Source organism: Sorghum bicolor, chromosome 7, assembly GCF_000003195.3.
Source record: "Sorghum bicolor cultivar BTx623 chromosome 7, Sorghum_bicolor_NCBIv3, whole genome shotgun sequence".
Classification (NCBI taxonomy): Eukaryota; Viridiplantae; Streptophyta; class Magnoliopsida; order Poales; family Poaceae; genus Sorghum; species Sorghum bicolor.
The window spans coordinates 25578748-25598847 of NC_012876.2; the positions used below are offsets into that span (position 1 = coordinate 25578748).

Below are 20100 nucleotides of genomic sequence, written 5' to 3' on the forward strand. Positions count from 1 at the left end.
CATATGATGAACTTGATATGGTTATTATTGCTTGTAATAATCAAGTGAGGTGCTTAGTCTAGGTGCTAATCTAGTGATAGGCTAATGATGATTAATATAATGCTTTTACACATGGTGTAGTAATCACTTAAGCTTTTGGCAAATATGGAGTCAAGCCAGCTACACTTTATACTTAGCCTTGCATGATCCTTGGTGTCTTTTATGTTTAACTAGACGAGTAAGTCTAGCTGAGTACATCCTCATACTCAGGGTTTATTCCCACCTATTGCAGATGATATCTTTTATGATGGCTTCTGCAAGACCTGTCTCCATCCCGCTGGGGATGAAGAATAAACCGTTGGGCACGGTTCTCTAACTACTTAGTATCTGTTGCTTTTGGATGGATGGCATGAGACCCTAGTAGGAACAAAAACTTGTGAAATAAACTTTGGAATGTGAGTTGTAAACTATTTTGCTTCTGCTACTTCAAACCTGTGTTGTAATAACTCAGTAACTCCGATGTGGTGCCGCTTCAACGACAATGAATGACTTTGTAACATTCGTTGTGTTATGTTGAACTATTACGATCTTGGTTTGTTGCAAATTGGTTTGAAGTCCTTCATGATTTCAATTGACTACCGGGATTATATGGGCTCATGTTTGGAAACTTGATTGCTAGTCGATCATTTCTACACTTGAACTCTTATAATTTGGTCGGTTCTGTGACAGTGATATACAAAAACTTTTCATTTACCCTTTATCACACACAACCATGTGTTTGCAGCTTGTAGATAAGTCACTCTGCTACCCCGTGGGAATCATGGAAGAGATCTATGTGCAAGTAGGCAACTCGTACATACCTGCAGACTTTACAATAGTGAACATTGGTACCAATGAGAGGTAACCTATCATTCTGGGACAACCATTCTTGAACACTATTAGAGCTATTATCTATGCCAGCAATGCCAAGATTACTTTCAACATCAAGGGCAATAGGGAATCTTTTTCTTTCAAGAATAGGACATTGTCATTCCTTGCTCAGAAGGAAACTATCAGCGGTAGGAACAAGAGTAACACCCAGAACAAGGCCGAAACCAAGAATAAGGGCAAACAAAAGGCCCACAAGACTGAGACAACATAGATGGTCACTGCAATACGCATGGAGTATGACCATCTGCTCAAGTCTCCACATCTAATCAAGAAGGATGATCTAGGTGTCCTGACCATTCTATACTCCATCAATAGATGCTACTTCTGAAATACTATTTGTGACACCATATTAGGCATCAACATAATAGCCAAGGTAACTTATGAATTTCTATATCGTAATATGCCTGTGGACCCTACCTATGCGCAGCTGCAATTGGCGGACCAGTTTCGCTTCATGGAAGGGATAGTCAAAAACGTCCCTGTCCAGATTTACGAACACTATGTCCCAACTGACTTCTTGGTTATTGACGTGGGAGAAGATGAATAGGATCCACCCATCATCCTAGGAAGACCGTTCCTCAACACCACCAAGGCCATCATATACATTAGAACAGGGGAGGTCCATTTCCAATTCCCCTCAGAAAAGGTACGCCCTCACTTCAATAGCAATTATATAATTGAGGAAGATCCCAAGAAGAATAGGTCAAGGTGAAGGTGATGTACCCACCACTAGAAGAAGAAGAATGTTGTAGATGGATGGGCCGACTATGGAAGGAGAGGTTTCAAGATTCAAAGATCGATACCCCGACGAGAACACCTTCAAAGAGGAGGTACCAGCAGAAAAGAGATAGTGATTCCAGACACTCTCTCCTCCAAGTCACCATCACCAACAGGAGAAGTATGGAAACCAAAGGTAAATTCAGAAACAAATCCTGCACAGGACACAACACCTATGGTGCCATCCGATGTGCCTCTCAATCAGTGAGCGAACAGAAAGGACATGTTCGGAGGACTTAAAATCACCGAACGCCGCGCCAAGAGGTAACTTGATATTTATCTGTATTTTCCTTTACCATATCGTTTTTCTTAATTGCATTAGTAGTTGCATCTTTATTGCTGCATTAGAAAGGAAAATAAATATGTATTGCATTGTATCAAGAAAATGCTAAGCCCCATGTATTTAATATGTGATGTAACAGCTCACAAACTTATCTACTGTGGAGGCATAAAAATAAGTTTTAGTATATTTATTTTCCTGTCTACATACTATAAATATGAAAAGGATAAAAATATATTGATTCAGCTAAAAGATAAATTTGTACACTACAAGAGGTGGGTGGCTTTTTGACGTATTTAGCATGACAAGTCCATAATGTCATTATATTATCTGTTTCATGACATTATATTTTAGACACCTTGACTTAGTGACAAAAAAAATTATATGTCACAACAAATATTATATAACTAGTCCAATTTCATCTAGGGACGATTTTTTGTATGTCATAAGGTCTATTTATATGTCACAACATCTAGTAATGGTATTTGATATGTCATAAGGTTTATTTATATGTCACAAAATACTTATTGAATTTTTATTAGATAATTTACAAAGAACATTGCGAAGTCACCTCATATTTTTCTAAAATTTATGCAAGAAAACTTACCAAGTCACCTCATATTTTTTTTATTTATGTGAGCTCACCATTTTTTCGTCTAATCGAAACAACTATAAATTAAATGAATCCTAAATAAATCTGGTCGAGCCCACAATGGCCCACTAGAAAAATCACCGTACGCCCAATCCTCGACCAGCCCCCCACCAGAAATATCTCCAAAATTGGGCTCGTCCAGTTCCCCACCAGAAAAATCTCCAAAATTGCCAAAAATATTTGTGGGTGCTGAGCTCTGAACCAAACACCTTGCCTTTGCATATATGTACCAACCACTGAGCTACACAGGTGTTTCGGTTACTTGACGCATTTTATTCTATATAACATTATCCAGAGGTGCCAGCCAATGTAAATTAGGCCCATTAGCACCGAAGTATATATATGTGTCAGTAACCCTAAATCCTAGCCCCAACCGCCACTTCCCCATTCTGGCATTCCCTGCCCGATGCCCCGACCCCAGCTGCACCGGCGCTGGTGCGACTACACGAGTCACGCTCGCGCGCATGACGCGTCCCTGTTCCCATGCCTAGCCGCTCGCGCGCGCCCAGCTCCCACAACCCCCACTGCCGCAAGCAGCGCCTGCAACAGATCGGTGCATCTGCAACAGGCAAGGGGCAACACACACATCTCTCTCTCTTTCTCCGTTTCTTTCCCCTTCTTCCAGATCCAGTGGCTGCAGCTCGCTCTTCTCCCTATGCAGCACCAGCACGAGCCGCGACAACAACGACAACGCCACTGCCCGGACAGCACCGGTGCCAGCGCCACCGGCTGGCATGTCTCTGCATCCGAGTGACGAGATCTGCCGGCGACGGCGGCAGCTTGCCGGGGTTCTTGGGGACGAAGAACTGGTACGCGCACGTGGACGACGTGCTCCCGCAGGAGCCGGAGGATGGCGGTAGCGTCTGTGTTCGCGCCGACGCTGGCAGGTGCCGGAGATACGTCTTTGCCTTCTCCGCTTTGCATCCCTCAACCACGTCCTGCTCGGCTACGGTGAGAAGAGCTCCACTAGAATGGCGTTTCGTTCTTGGTGCAGATTTGGTCTTACTTGTTAGGCTAGAAGTGGCTGTAGCTTTCCCTTCCTTTGGTGATTTATTCAAAACTTGGACAACCGACAACTTGGCTTGCGATTAGAGGGTTGTGTTGACTTCTCATTACTGCAAAACAGGAACAGGAGCTCCGTGTTAGTATTAGTGTGCAATATCTACAAAAGCATGTTATATTAGATAAAAAGAGTCATATAAAACATTATTCGTAATCAATCTGTTAATGCCAATCTTGTGGATACTGAATCTGTTCTGCAGCAATGTTTTGAAGTCTACTGTGTGTAATGGGATGGTGTCAAACTGTTCTGCAAATTCAGTTGGTGTCTCTGACTCATTAAAAGGACAACACCAACGCCATGATTTTTGATTTCTTCTCCTAGCTGGATTGCATGCCTCCACCTTCCACTTTTGCAGGTATATACATCTAACCTTCAAGCCGAACAACCTGTTTATCCCAATCTGGAACAACATGAATCGTTCATGTGGAGATGGTCAATTTTGTTACTGTTGTTCAATGCTTGATGATAGGTGACATGTAGTATATACATCTGCACTAGAATCAGGTCATGGATGTGCTCATATGCTTGTAATAGATTCAGTAATTCAGATGTATTTTGACCAATTTACTGTCATGAGGTTTTGTTTCTTGACTGGCCAACATAACTTCAGTGAATTTTGCTTATGAGCTGATATCCTGCTAGCCTGCTGCTTACATGAATTTTGCTTCTAGCAATAATATGCCATGAATTTTGTTTCTAGCAATATACAGAGAGCGCAGCTGAGACCATTTGCAACATGAAGGTAGTTTTTGGTTGCTATTGTTGCTATGTTGAAATGGAGGCCTATCTTGCGATGAACAAGCTTCTGCGATGAACAAGTGTGTGCAAGAACTTGAGAGCGAATTGCAAACTAAGAAGACAGGATCAGTGGCGCTGCGATCATAGGTGGCTGATCTGCAGAAGGAAGTAGAGGACCAGAAAGAGTCCGCAAGGAAGAATGGAGAAGAAACCGAGAAGGTGAAACAACAAGGAAGTGAAATCCAAGCCTTCCTTTGCTCCTTGTTTGGTAGCAGGTGTTCATCACCTGATGCTGACTAGTAATCTCTCTAACCCAAGTAGGATTAGGCTCCGCTGCTGCTGGTCATGTGATGTTATGGATATAGCTGATGTTCTGAAGACATTTGAGATTCTTGATGTGGCCTATGTTCTGTAGACATTTGAGATTCTGGATTTGTAGCCTATGTTCTGCCATCATTTGTGCTTTTGGTGTTGTATTGCAGTTTGAAACCTATATAAAATGCGTATGAAATTCATGGGCTTAGAAAAAAATATGGGCTAAAACGCATGGGCTAAGAGCTATATGGGCTGAAAAATGACTGCGGGCTCTAGCAGGCCAAATTCATTTTATGACGTTTTTCTCCTTCCTGCCATGTCAACAATTCATCTGACATGGCAAGGCTAGGATTTAATGACACCAAACCAGTGTCATAAGATTATATGACAATGAAATCACACGTCATAAACTTATGACATTTAGCAAAATAGATGTCATAAAATCATTTTGTGACAGTGGCTTTTCGACATTACAGTTTATGTCACCTTGATATCATAAAACTCAATTTGTGATACAAATTGCATATATTACGATATAATAGAATGTCAAAAAGCCACACACTTCTTGTAGTTGTATAAGAAAGTTCTAGACTCCCAAAGCTTAGAGGTTTAGTACCAACGCTTAATCAGTTCCGCAAGCTTTGTTATCTATTTGAGCTTCACAGGCTTCAAAGGATCAAGAAGAACTAACATGCAGAAGGACGTCCTGTCCCCTATCGGAGCACTATCCACATCAAACAAGTGTTGTTTCTAATAGCAACTACCCATGACACTTAGGGAGGATCAGTATGCCTTCATTGCCCGTCAGCAACCTCGGCAGACTATGTCAACATCCAGCTTGGAGGAGCAACCCCCGTATACCGAGCTAAGTATCCCTTACTCACTTATCTATTTATTCATAGTACGGTTATAATAAGATAAAAAGATGAATAACCTTAGAAACCCAATAACTATTTTATCTTTCATAATTAATCTTGCTAGGAGAGATCTTAATGAATCTGTTAAAATGAACCTCTAAAATAAATTCTTATATGGAGATGATGAATAGTTGCTCTGTTGTAATTCCTTACAAGTACCTAGCTTTCAACCTTGTACTCTCCCTAGTATTAGACACAACTGTTTAGACCTAAGACTTTGCTTTGAGCCAAAAACTTGTGGGTAGCAATTGCTTGATCTAAGTCTAGATAGTTGATGGATAGGATATGGGAAGGTTTTGAGCTGCTATCAATCTTGCTCCTAGAGATGCTAGAGTTTCGGAGAATTTTATTTTGAAAATCATAAATTGCTACATGATGAGTTCTTATATGATGAGATTAAAATTCCTACCACAGCAAAATACTCATGCTTATTAGATTAGGAAAACCTCCAGTTATATTTTAACCTATAAGCATTGAGGGTAGTTAAGCTGTGTAGACCCTAAGAAACTAGTGATGCTGTTAAATTTGATATTATGTGCTCTCCATCCATTGATCTTAGCTACTTATATCCTTAGAAGTATGCAACCACTTACATCCACCACATTCACTACGTGCTACTGCTGTTCCTGGAAGTACCACCCACATATATGGAATACATTCTGTACTGTTTCTATCCTAGAGGCACGCACTTATGCTACTCATATCCTGGGAGTACACATTTACTTATTCATTCACCCATAAATTCCACAGCCACTTAGAAATTGTTCTACTCCTACATTGGGAGAAGACACCCAAAAATATTTGTTATGTCTTATTCTACTATTCCAATGAAGCTACTCCCTATTGTTATCAGAGCATTAAAAGGGATTGGCTGATCTATGTTAAAAAAGGTGAGAAAAGAAAGAAAGAGGACAAAAGTCCCAGTGCAAAAGAGAAAAAAACAGCCAAGTCCTTGTTTTTAGATTAGAGAGGTATGTTATCCCCAAGGAGCAATTGTAGAACTAGATATACACCATCAGTTATCACCCCTCATAACCACTTTCATTCTTCTCATTTATTCACTGCACTCACATGCACATATGACTTGATTGTATAATTAATTTCTCTAGATCCATGGTTTAACTATGCAATACATGCAAGTAGGTTTGAATTGTCTTTCCCACCTATGAGCTCCACATAAACCAATTTGAAGTAGGGTGAGAGAGAGAAGGCAGTTACGTATTAGTGATATAAATACTATATTCTCACTTGTCTTGGAGAGATCCAAAAATACACATGAGAGACTAGAAAGGGTCATACAAGGAATCTTGGGAAATTTAAGTTTTTAACATTATAGCGAATGGCGACTCCTTAGATAGCACTTTAACTGTTGCTGATACAACTTTACCACTAAATAGAGAGAAGTGATACGAAAATACCATATTTGCTGCTATAGCACGCCAGCACCACACTTCATGTTGGATCTGAGTCAATAGGGGCATGTAAAATGTCCCTCCTACCCCTCCTCTCTTGTCCTTTGTCCCAGACCCACTCTTGCACATGTTGTATCCCTACCGTGGTGGCTCTACCGGGCTGCGGGCACCAGCGCGCCATGACGGAGTCGAGCTGGAGCAAGGTGATGGTGGATTCGAAGTCCTCCTAGCACGAGATTTTGAGGGTGGCGGTCTGTCCGAAGGCAACCTTCTCGGCAGCGCGCTGCATGAATGGTGGCGGCTAGCTGGCAGTCATGAACGGCGGGGACAAGGAGTGCAGTGGCCGGCATGCAAGCGTTGGTCACGGGCAGGCCGACGAGGCGGCCAACATGGCGGGCACGTCGTTGCACAGCCGCCAGAGCTGCTCCCTGAGCTCGCGCACCACCGTCGGGATGTACCCGATCACGGCCTGCGTGTGTGCCAGTGCAAGTGTCAGTAGGGCTTTACGTACACATCAGCTTCAGATCTATCATATGCTAATTGTTGTTTGTACATATAGTATAGTAGTAATAGCTCACGTACGCTTGTGCTCTTGTCCTTGTCGGCGGCGTAGGAATAGTCATTGCTAGAGACCACGATGAGCGCGACCCCGTTGCCTTGGGCTGCTGTCGCTGCAGGCTGCTATTGATCCTGGAACAGATTGATCTGCACGCTGATACTGCGCTGGAAGTTGCTGGTGTCCAGCACGCACACACCGCCGATGGTGAAGTTCATGCCGCAACGCTATTGGCGTTGGCATTCCCTTGGCCGAAGCTACATGCCGCATGGTTCCATTTAAAATTTTCAAGCAGAAACGGACACGAGTTAGTAGCTACTGATAGCACTTTACTTGTAGCAGGAAAAAAGAAACAAAAAACCATAGTACAACTTATACTAGGAGTTGACAATTTGAGATGCACGCGCGCATGTGCTGGGTGTTTAATAAGTGACTACGTAATTACACCATATAGCATGCCATTAGCCACAGATGTAGATTCAGATTGGCCATTTATACTACATATTATATGTAAGGTCCGGCGGATCGCCGGAGCTTGGAACGTGCCGGCACTGACGACGTCGGGTGCGCGGTCACCACAGTACACGAACGCGAGAGCAAGAGAGAGAGCCCGAGACTCGGTGAATTGGTTTCGCTGCGAATGGCGCAGCCTTCCCCGATGCAACAACTTTCATTGATATATGGCTCGATCCGAGATACCAGCCACGGTTGGCAGCTGCGTGGTATGCCGTCATTTGCGGTCATCCACGCGACAAGCACGGCATGCTCACCATGACGGAGTGAGCCTATCCTGGGCATGGTCACAGCGTCGAGACGTGCAAGTCTCCACCTCAACCTGTGATTCTACGTGCTAACCAAATGTTCACAACTTAATTGAACTATTACAATGCATCTAAGAAAGGGAAACATGCACTTGCCATGATTATGATGAGCTCTGCTCCAACATTCACCCGCTTAATTGTGGCAAATCTCACTGACGCCCAACTTCTGACGCATCTCAATGAACTTGACTCTGCCCAATGGCTTTTTCAGTATATCAGCCAGCTGCTTGTTAGTGCCAACGTGCTCCACTTCTGCAATACCATTAGCAACACACTCCCTTATATAATGATACCGAGTATCTATGTGTTTGCTACGTTCATGAAACACTGGATTCTTACTCAGCTCGATAGCTACTTTGTTGTCCATCAGAAGCCTGAATTTTTCAACATTTCTTCCTGCCAAATCTGCAATGAGCCTACACAGCCACACTGCAATATACTCGGCCTCACAACTTGATAGGTACACAACTCTTTGTTTCTGAGAGCACCAAGTTATCACATTCCCATTCAGAAAGAACACCACACCTGAAGTGCTTCTTCTCTTCTCAAGATCACCAGCATGATCACTGTTAGAAAACCCCAACAGTTTCAGCTCTGAAATGGCATAGCTCCTGTATGTGCAACCATATTCAGTAGTACCTGCAATGTATCTCACAATTCTCTTCACTGCAGCTCAATGTTCAACAGTAGGAGTTTCCTTGAATCTACTAACCATCCCCACTGCAAAAGCAATGTCAGGTCTAGTATTGACCAAGTACCTCAAACTGCCAACTATGCTCTTGAATTTAGTCACATCTCTAGCCATATCTGGTTTCCCAGGCAACAGTTTACTGTTTTCTTCCATTGGAGTATCCACTGGATTACAGCCCTTCATTCCACACTGCTCCACTATCTTTGCAGCATATGCTCTTTGGCAAACAATTATTTTTCCTGGTTTCTGACTCACCTCCATTCCCAGATAGTAACTCAAAAGCCCCAAGTCACTCATACTGAAAGTCTTGCTCATCAGATCCTTGAATTCTGCAATTCTTCTCTTGTCAGGACCACAGATGATGAGATCATCTACATACACTCCTAGCAACAGTAGTGAATCACCACTGCCTTTTTTTATAGACTGCATGCTCCTCTTCACTCCTGCAAAACCCCAGCTTTACAAGTTCTTGATCAAGCTTTGAATTCTAGGCTCTTGGTGCCTGTTCCAGGCCATACAGAGCCTTTTCTAGTTTCAGCACTTCCCTATTTGGTTTGGATTCAGAAATCCTAGTGGCTGTTGGACATATACTTCCTCCTGTAAATCACCATTCAAAAAATGCAGATTTTACATCCATATGATGCACTTCCCATTTTCCATGAGCAGCTAGAGCTAGAACCAACCTGACAGTCTCTAGCCTAGCAACAGGAGCAAATACCTCATCATAGTCCACCCCATGCCTTTGAACATATCCCTTTGCCACAAGCCTAGCTTTGTGTTTCAGAATGCTGCCCTTAGGATCCCTCTTGACCTTGTATACCCATTCCAAGCCTATTGCTCTGTGACCCTTCGGAAGAGTTGCATAATGCCAGGTCTTGTTATTCTGAATTGACAGCAACTCACTCATCATGGCTTCAACCCAACACTCTTCTTCCAGTGCCTCATCCACACCTAGTGGTTCATCAGCAGCTAGCATGTAGACCCCACTATATTCATAGTCCTGAACCTCTTCAGTTGTATCAAACAAGTCATTCAGCGTCCTAAATCTCAGTGGCCCTCCAAAAGTTTCTTCAGAGTGCTGACTTGGTGGTGTTGCAAAGTTGTGCCCAGTAGGTGCTCCTAGGTTGCCTTGGGGGCTTGGTGTAGCCTCATCATGACCCACTACACCTCCTTGAATAGCAGGTCCACCCCCTAATTCGTTTGCTGCAGGAATATCAATGTTATCACCTATTGTCGGATTTCTGTCAGCCTGCTACAATGCATCTATGAAAGGGAAACATGCACTTGACCGATTATGATGAGCTCTGCTCTAGCATTATAGCAGCATGACTATGATCATCAGCAGAGTACGAAGAGAGCATGGGCAGGGGCAGCCGTGGTCATTTATCACCCGAGGCTGACCTAGATCCAACATGAAGTGTGGCGCTGGCATGCCACGTCAGTAAATGTGGCAATTTTGTATCACTTTTCTCTATTTCGTGGTAAAGTTGTATCGGCAACTCTTAAGATGCTATCTGAGGAGTTGCCACTCGCTATAATGGTAAAAAGTTAAATTTCCCAGGAATCTTTGAGTTTTATTTGAAAATCTTGAAAAACTCTGGAATAATAGTTGATCAAAGAGCGAGAAACATAGTGTGTGACTTAACTATTCTACCTTTCAACTGCTCAAGACCTAAGTGATAGCTATAAGCCCCATGGTGAAAGGTAAAATGACTGAGTTTTGAGTTAGAATAGTTCACTCTAATCCAAAGGAGAGTCCTTGTTTGAACGCATGTGTACCTGTGAGGTGTGAAAGTATTGTAGCAACTCCTCATCCATCACTGAGCAAAAGTTAAGCTTGGGGGAGTTTGTTGATAGTAGATAAGTAGTCTTTTTTAACCATCAATGTAGCATGAGGGAGGACTAAAATCTGAATACTATCTAGCTATAGGGGTTATCAGTAACAGGATTCTAGAAGTTTTGGTGATTGTCTATTTCTGTATTGGGTTATCGGAATAAGAACAAAAGAAGGTCCACGTGACAGATTTACATAGAGAGAAGACCTGAATGTCAATTCTTGAATACTCTAGAAGACTCAGGAAGACACCACCTAGGCCCACCTCTTATAGGCAAGGGGCGGGCGCCCCACCTGCTAAGGGCGGCCGCCTGAGGGTAGAAGCCAATAGCTTCAACCTCGTGGATCCTGCTGTTGGCAATTCTTAATGCAATCACCAGAGGGAGACACAAAGTCTAGTCCCTGGCAATGGTGCTAGAAATGCTGGTTGACACTTCTTAGTAGTACTAGGGGAGGTCAGAGGTTAACTACTATCCTAGAAGCATTGGGTTGATAGTTCTTAGCTACACCTAAGGTCAGGCTTGAGTTGGCTAGTCCACCAATGCCTAGCAGGGTTGTCACTAAAGGACTTAAATCAAAATATTATCTAGCTATAGGGGATATCACTAATAGAATTCCACGAGTTTTGGTGATTATCTATTTCTACAGGGGGTTATCAGAATAAGAACAAAAGTCAGTCTATATGTCAGATTTACATAGAAATAATACCACAAACTTCAACTCAGGAGTAATCTGGAAGGTTCTAGGAGGCTCCAGACCAAATGGGAGCTCGAACCAGCTCGATGGCCGGGCGGGTGCCCCACCTGTCAGGGGCGGCCGCCCGGAGATCTCCACTAATCACAGCCAGCCTCGTGGATCCTGCCTCCACCACCTTTGAGGAGTAATCTTGAGTGCACGTTTAAGTCGGTTTGATCCAAGGGTTGTGGTGCTTCCTATGGGGCTATAAATACAACCCTAACCCACCTAGAGGCATCTCCTTCATTAGCTACATCTACAACAAAAATTAGGCATCTAGTAGAGAAGTAGAGGTCCCTCCAGTTCATCTAATTTTAGTTCTAGTTCATCTAGTTCTAGTTCTAGTTGTCTAGTTGTATCTAGAAAATAGGGAGAGAGGAGGAGAGAGCTGAAGAGGAGCCAGATCTGTTGGATCTTCCTCAACATTGTATTTTGGCAGCATCTGGTTCGTTGCTCAGCAATCTCCAAATTCCTTAATTATTATTTCTAAGTTCAGTTCTTTATTTCATTCTTACTTCATTATACTCACTTGATCTATGTTCATATTGAGTGCTCTAGTTATTCTAGATAATTAGAGTAGTAAATGCTAGCATAGACGTGGTGTCTAGGCTATAGTTTACCTGAGTTTGTGCTCAATCCCACGGATAGTTGTGGTAGCCCCAGGGGTGACAGCCCTATCAGGCCTTTATATTCCACCATGTTTGGGTTGGTGTTTCGTAGAGCTTTTGGCAGCCTTCTCCCGACTACTTTCTTCCCAGTCTTAATCGAGTGTCGGAAAGGACCTGCTGCTCCATGGTAAGTATAGTATAGTAAGCCTGATCTTGATAACCCAATCAACTTAGAAAACATTAGAAGATTCCTCTGTACCCACCAAAAATATATATATCTTTCTTCTCTTATCATTATCCTTGGATGACCTTGATTCTCTAGTAAACTTCATGTTCCCCGTGGAAATCAATACTCTGGAATACTCTCGGGTGAAAGCTACATCAGTATCCGTGCGCTTGGGGATTTTTCTATGTGCATTTAAAGTACTCAACAAAATGACATTCCAATGTTGCAATCCGTAAAGACTTCACTGAGTAATAATTTTTCTATGAAGGATTTAGGAGAAGTAGCATAAATTTTGGGCATTAAGATCTATAGAGATAGGTCCAATAGGCTAATATGATTAAGCCAAGATATGTTCATAGACAAGGTGTTAAAACTGTTCAACATGGAACAATCTAAAAGAGGGTTCTTGCCTATGTCACATGGTATACATTTTAGCAATAAGCAGTATCCTTCATCAAATGAAGAGCACAAATACATGAGTAAGGTTCCATATGCTTCGGCAATTGGTTCCATCTAGACCCTAAACCCTAAACCCTAAACCAATCTAGGTGAAAGTCACTAGACACTTGTTAAAACCTTAAGTACTTGAGAAGGACTAAAGATGTGTTCCTAATCTATGGAGGTGACGAGGAGCTCATTGTAAATGGTTATACCGATGCTAGCTTCCAAACTGACACAAATGATTCACAATTTCAATTAGGTTTTGTGTTCACAATAAATGGTGGTGCAGTAAGCTGGAAAAGTTCCAAGCAAGCGACGATGACTAATTCTACAACAGAGGCCGAGTACATCACAACTTTTAAATCTGCGAAGGAAGGTGTTTGGATGAGGATGTTCCTCATTGAACTTGGTGTGTTTGTGAATGCGTTGAGCCCATTGAATCTACATTATGACAACAATGGGGTGATTGCACAGGCTAAGGAGCCAAGAATCACCAGAAGAACAAACATGTGCTATGGAAGTTTTACCTCATTCGAGAGTTCATTAGGCAAGGTGAAATCAAGATGTGCAAAAGACATACAGATTTGAATATTGCAGATCCTTTGACAAGGGCTCTTCCACAGCCTAAGCATGAGGCACACTTGAGGTCTATGGGTATTAGATATCTTAGAGATCAACTCTAGTGCATGTGGGAGATTATTGGAAATATGCCCGAGAGGTAATCATAGAGATGATGATATTATGAGTGTATCCATAACATATATTATGAGTTGATTGAATATCCATTATAGACAAACTTATATTGACTGACAATTATGTGAATTGTTTGTGAAACTCTTTTACTTATATGGTTATTCTAAAGTTGTCCCTGATTAGAGTTCGTGTGAGGACACACATGAACATTAGATTAGCACATATATTAGTTGATAACTATGTTTCACAAGTCATAGACATAGAGATATCAAACTAACAATGTGGCCACATGTATGACATGGGGCTGGACTGACCCAATGTAAGATGTTCTTATTATCTCTTTATGCATCATGTACGTTATGCCCATGGACCTAAGATTGTCGTATGTTCTCAAGATGTGAAACGACCTACTTAGGGACTATTAAACGCTACTCCGTAATAGGGTAGTTATAAAGGTGGTCTTCGGGTTTGTCAGTAAACATGCTATGAGACATAGATAATGAAGATGGAACTTGTCCCTCTCTATGTGTGATAGATATCACTGGATCACTCAAGTGTTTGGATCAACAAATGCATGGTCATGCTTGGGTTAAGTGTTAACCCATGAGTTGGACCAAATATCGTGTGGCAAGGGAATAACATGTATGTGTTTGCAGTGGTTTGTCTAATATGATATTCGTGTGCGTATAGGACACTACAAACTTCTGACCCTTGCGCAATGATGAGAAAATGTTGTAATAGGCCCAATTTGGTTGCAAAATGTAGTTCTTGCCACCGAATCGTGTTTGTTTCCCATGGTTGCAAAATATCTTGTTGCAATAAGAACTTGCAACCATTGCTAGTCTGGCATTGCAATAGTTAGCTTTTGTTGCAACCATAGTTGTCCATTGCTAACCATGGCAATAGGACGTTATCGCAACATTCACTAGCATGGCAATATGTGCACTTGCCATGCTCTTCTTCGTTGTTGGAGGTGGTAAGTGCAACAAGCAATAGTGTAGCAATAGAATTTTGTTGCCACGCTCGAATTTTGTTGCCTAAGGTGTTCTTGCAACAATCGTTATGTCGTGGCAAGTAAACTGTTTGCCACATTTTTTATTCATTGCAAGAGAGGCTACATTATTGCCACAATCACTGTGGCGTGGCAAAAGTATCATTTGCCACACCTGGTTATTGGTTGCAAGAGATTATACGAAATTGCCACGGTTTTGTGGCATGGCAATAGTATCATTTGCCACAGAAATTTAGTCGTTGCAAGACACCGTACGTTATTACCATGATCATGGTGCCATTGCAACAAGACTATTTGCCACCCAATTGATTTCATTGCAAAAGGTTAACGGTTATTGCAACAACAACCATGTTGTGGCGATAGTATTATTTGCAATGTAAATAAATTTGTTGCCATGAGCATATTGCCACACATCATGGCTCATAGGCCTAGCTTTGATTGCAACGCAAGTAACATTTAATTTAGGTTTCATAAATCATCAATGCAATTCAATAAACCATAACAAAAGCAATTGCACTCACATATATATTCAATATAATAATCATTCGATAAGTTAACAAACCACTTAAAAAGTAGCTAAATCATAAAAAGTTTACAATTCACTCATTTGACTACTTTTTAAATTGTTCTAACATATATGCAGCGCTCGAGTATCCTAATAGTGCCATACATCATCGTCTTGGCTGTGTCCTCGCTTCGTTATGAGCCTCCCACTGAAACCTTGTTCTTGCTTCCTGCACATGAGTAAAAAGACATTAGCACATGGCATCATGATACATAATAGTATAGGTGACTACCAAAATGTTTACATGTGTTTCCAATGCAAAAATAAACGGAGAGCAAAGCAACTACTTGTTATTAAACCATACAGCCACATGTATATTTGGAAATATATGTCTTATCTCAAATTATTTTGACTAAATTGATCCATAGTTGCTAGAGAGACAAACGATGGTAACCACCACATGCCCCTGCCACCATCAGCCATAATGATGTCAGGAATCCTCCACTCTACATGTTCTAAGCAGAACCACAATGACCTGTAGTCGGTTCCAATGATGTGCCAATGATGTGCACACAAATATGAACATCTTAGAGAGAATAGCACATCTGAATCTATTATGACGAAATCTCACTTGTACTTAAGTAAATATGCATGTTGTAATTATCATACGACTCTAATGATGACTGCATATTTCATTAGCTGAAAAAACTAAATCCTACAGCCAGTGTTGATGCAGAGCTGTTTGACATGCCAATTTCATTAGTAGGAAATACTAAAACTGCAAGCAGGCAGAAGACCTATGGCCAGCAAATTTTGGTCGTGTTGCCCTGAACATCGCATCCATGAACTGAACAAATCCCATAGAACAAAAGGAAATTGGTAGCATCAGAGTAAGATTTGTGGGAGGCAACAGAATTTTGTGGAGCCTCGTTTTTAGTAAGGCATATAGATAACATGTGACAAAAATCATAATGAAGCCACACTGAAAGTCTGGAAAACATGTTTCATTCAATATAGATTCATGAATAGAAGCTAATTTTTCTCACCTCTTATTTTTAGTGCTTGTTGTTTTATCCCATTTTATGTCCTTCATAAGTTATATCTTCAGTTCTGCAAAATGAAGCATGGTCAAAGAGGCAATAGTATATCATTTGAAAATACTTTCCTTGTATCCTTCCCAAAAGTCACTTGTTGGAAACTCTCGAAGTCTCTCAACACATCCTCACCAGTGAGCGGTACTGGAGCTTCCCTGGTTTCAACCTTGTTATTGAAGCTAGCCTTGTTCCTTCGCCACTTATTGTTCATGCGCAAAAATCGGCGATGTCCCAAGTAGCAGTGCTTTGAACCATGTTTTAACCACAAATAGTCAGTATGCCTATGACAATAAGGACAAGCAAACTTACCTTTTGTGCTCCAACCAGATAGCATGGCATATGCGGGGAAATCATTAATTGTCCACATTAGAATTGCGTGTAGAGTAAAATTCTTCTTCTCCTTTTCATCCCATGTTAAAACTCCATTAACCCACAGATCATGTAGCTCATCAATGAGAGGTTGTAAATATACATCAATGTTCACTCTAGGAGATTTAGGCCTAGGTATCAACATCGACATCATCCAATAAGGTTGTTTCAAACAGAGCCAAGGTGGCAGGTTATAAGGAATCAGTATCACAGGCCAGCAAGTGTAATTAACATTCAACATCCCAAATGGATTAAAGCCATCAGATGCAAGTCCGAGTCTAACATTCCATGGATCTGAGTCAAACCACTCATACGTGTTATTCACATGCTTCCACGCCAATGAGTCCGCTGGGTTGTTGGGTATTTTAAACGCAAACAGAAAAATCCGCAAGCGCACGGATACCGATGTAGCTTTCACCCGGGAGTATTCCAGAGTATCGATTTTCCACAGGGAACGTGAGTGTACTAATTAAGATCCAAGATCGCCCAAGGATAACTATATAATTATTTTTGGTGGGAAGAGAGGAAGTTTCCTGAGAGTTCTCTAGTTGATCTAAGATTCAAGAATTACTTCAAGATTATCTATATCGGGACATCAGAGCACTAACCACAGAAAGAGATGAGAAGGGGGCTAGGAAGGTCTGACTACGGTCCTACAAACACCGATCCGAACGAGGTGGAATACGTCGACCGTTAGGGCTGTCACTACCCTAAGGCTACCACAACAATCCGCAGGATTGGGTGCAATTCTAGGTAATTGCAAGACTAAACACCACGTCTAATCTATTAATTACTACTCTAATGTTGCAAAGATTAGAGCACTTGATGCAAGCGGGAATCCAATAAATAACTTGAATGTAAATAAAAGTAATTAAAGAACTCAGGATTATGAATTGAAGAACCTAGAGAACGATGAAGAACGAACCAGTTGCTGCAAAAGTACAATGTTGAGGAAGATCCGACAGATCCGGCTCCTCCTCCTCCGCTCTCCTCTTCTCTCTCCCTATTTTCTAGATTACAACTAGAACTAACTAGAACTAGAACTAGAGGAACTAGAACTGGAACTAGATGAACTAGAACTAGATCTAGATGAACTAGAGGTAGAACTAGAAGAACTAGAGGGATCCTCTCTACTTGGATGAAGAATTGAAACCCTAGCTTTGATTCTGTAGAAGAGGTATGATCTCCAGGGGCCAGGGGGTCTGGTTTTATAGTCCCTTCAAGTGAATCTGGGCCGTCGGATCAAACCGACATTGATCGCATGGTTTTCCTTGATCCTTTAGGTCGGTGGAGCATAATCTGCGAAACGTGTCCTGATTGGGCACTGTAGCTGGGCGGGCGCCCAGGAGAGTTGGGCGGGCGCCCTGCCTCCGAGCCCGATTTCCTTCCCGTTCGTTCCCGTGGCTTCTGGAGTCTTCTTGATGATAGAAAATTGCGCGACACGTTAATATCTCTATGTAAACCCGACGTGTGGGCCTTTCTTCCATATTTCCTGATAACCCCCTGCAGAAATAGACAAACACCAAAACTTGTGGAATTCTGTCAGATAAAACCCTAAGTCTAGGTGTTGGTTGCATTTGGATCCTTTTCCATGATTAGTTGATGGTTAAATGTGAGCATTATGGACCGTCAACAAGCTCCCCCAAGCTTAACCTTTGCTCGTCCCTGAGCAAAGCTAAAATCAGCAAGAAATCAGGGGTTACTTTTATGCCTCTTACTACAGGGTTTTTTTAAGTTATTACTAAGGTCTTAAGTGATTGAAAAACAGAACGATCAAGTCAAGCACTATGTCTTAAGTTCTTCTGTCTTACCTTTGTTCTTGAGTTTTTTTTTAATAAGTCTGCAAAATAAAACTGAGGCATTTACCTTCTTCTCGAAAGATATATAAGTAGAGCTTTAAAAGTTTTAGCATACTTACTTTGCATTTTGCTATGTCAACGCTCGGAGTAAGGGAGAGGAATGTCATACTCCTAGATCAAGATCTTTGACCTTTTTGAAAAGTTTGTCATCTCTTACTGGCATATTGCTTATTAGAGGGACCATGGGCTATCATTTTTTTTCTTTCTTTTTTTTCTTTTTTTTCAGTCTCTCTTTTTTTTCAAGTGGGCAGCAAGTACCCCTAATTCTACTGTCGGACACATGTCCATTTTTTCCACTCAGGTGGGTATCTTTGTACCCCTAATTCTACTTTGGACACTTGTCCATTTTTACCTCTCGTCTCACTCTCTTTTCTTTCGAATCAAATTTTTGCATAGTCCCATGCCTCTAACGCAATGATACTTCGCAAGAGTGAATCTTTTATATTTTTAAAATAAAAAGATCTTGATCTTGGGAGCATGATAATTCTCTCAACCAAAACTACAAGAATTAACAATGGCTTGAACAAAGCAAGTGCCCACAGTTTTAATATTTATATCTCATAAGACTCTAGGTACTATGATCTCATATATTTTTTTATGAATTTTTAGATTTTCAAAAGATAAAATCTCCAGAACTCTAGCAAAACTTGGAACAAGTTAAATAGTAGCTCAGACCTGCTCATATCATGTTTGTCAATTACCTAGACTTGGATCAAACTTTTTATTTTTATTTTTATTTAAAACTTAGAATTACACAAAACTATTGTATATTACTCAAAAGAAAAACTTTGTTTGGTTTCATGGTTATGCATTTTTATTTATTTATTTATTTCCGAATACTAGAAAATAAAACCAAAGGAAGAAAAGTAATACTTATCTAGATACACGTGGGGGTGCCTCCCCCAAGCTGGATGTTGACATAGTCGTTCACTCTTGTGGCCTGCATGGTTGGTCTCACTCTTCTTAAGCCTCAAAATCTTACACAACCCAAATAGACAACAAAACTTGTGGAACATGTTAAGGGTTAGGTAATTGTCTAGAGCTTATGAGAGCTTAATGTGAGAATTCTATGAACTCCATCACATCAAGTTCCTCTACCAAGTTGTTTTGTGGCTCGAGATAGATTTTCAAGCGTTGACCATTTACCTTAAAAGTGTTACCTATGTCGTCTTGGATGGTAATGGCTCCATGAGTTGAAGTGTCAATAACCTTGTATGGTCCATCCCACTTACTTCGTAGCTTACCATGCCCAAAGAGCTTAACTCTTGAATTGAATAGTAGAACCTTATCTCCAGGCTTAAACTCCTTGTGCTTGATTCTCTTATCATGCCATCGTTTTGTCCTCTCTTTATAAATCCTTGAATTGTGGTAGGCTTTCTCTCTCCATTCTTCTAGCTCAGATAGTTGCATCAGACGATTCTTGCTAGCAAGGTGGAGATCCATGTTCCATTTCTTGAGTGCCCAATGAGCCTTAAACTCTACTTCCACAGGCAAGTGACAAGTTTTTCCATATACAAGTTGATAAGGTGACATGCCTATGGGTGTTTTGAATGCAGTTCTATATGCCCAAAGTGCATCAGGAAGTTTGTCCTT

At 41.4% G+C, this 20100-nt stretch overlaps 1 protein-coding gene across 1 annotated transcript in view; it reads right to left on the bottom strand.

Annotated features, from left to right (window-relative positions):
* LOC110437246 overlaps positions 9701-20100 on the bottom strand; it is a 32310-nt gene continuing 21910 nt past the window's right edge. The window contains exons 2-3 of the mRNA XM_021465625.1: positions 9815-10334; positions 9701-9728 (exon numbers count right to left, since the gene is read on the bottom strand). Coding sequence (XP_021321300.1) covers positions 9701-9728; positions 9815-10334 — 548 coding nt within the window. The remainder of the gene's footprint in view (positions 9729-9814; positions 10335-20100) is intronic.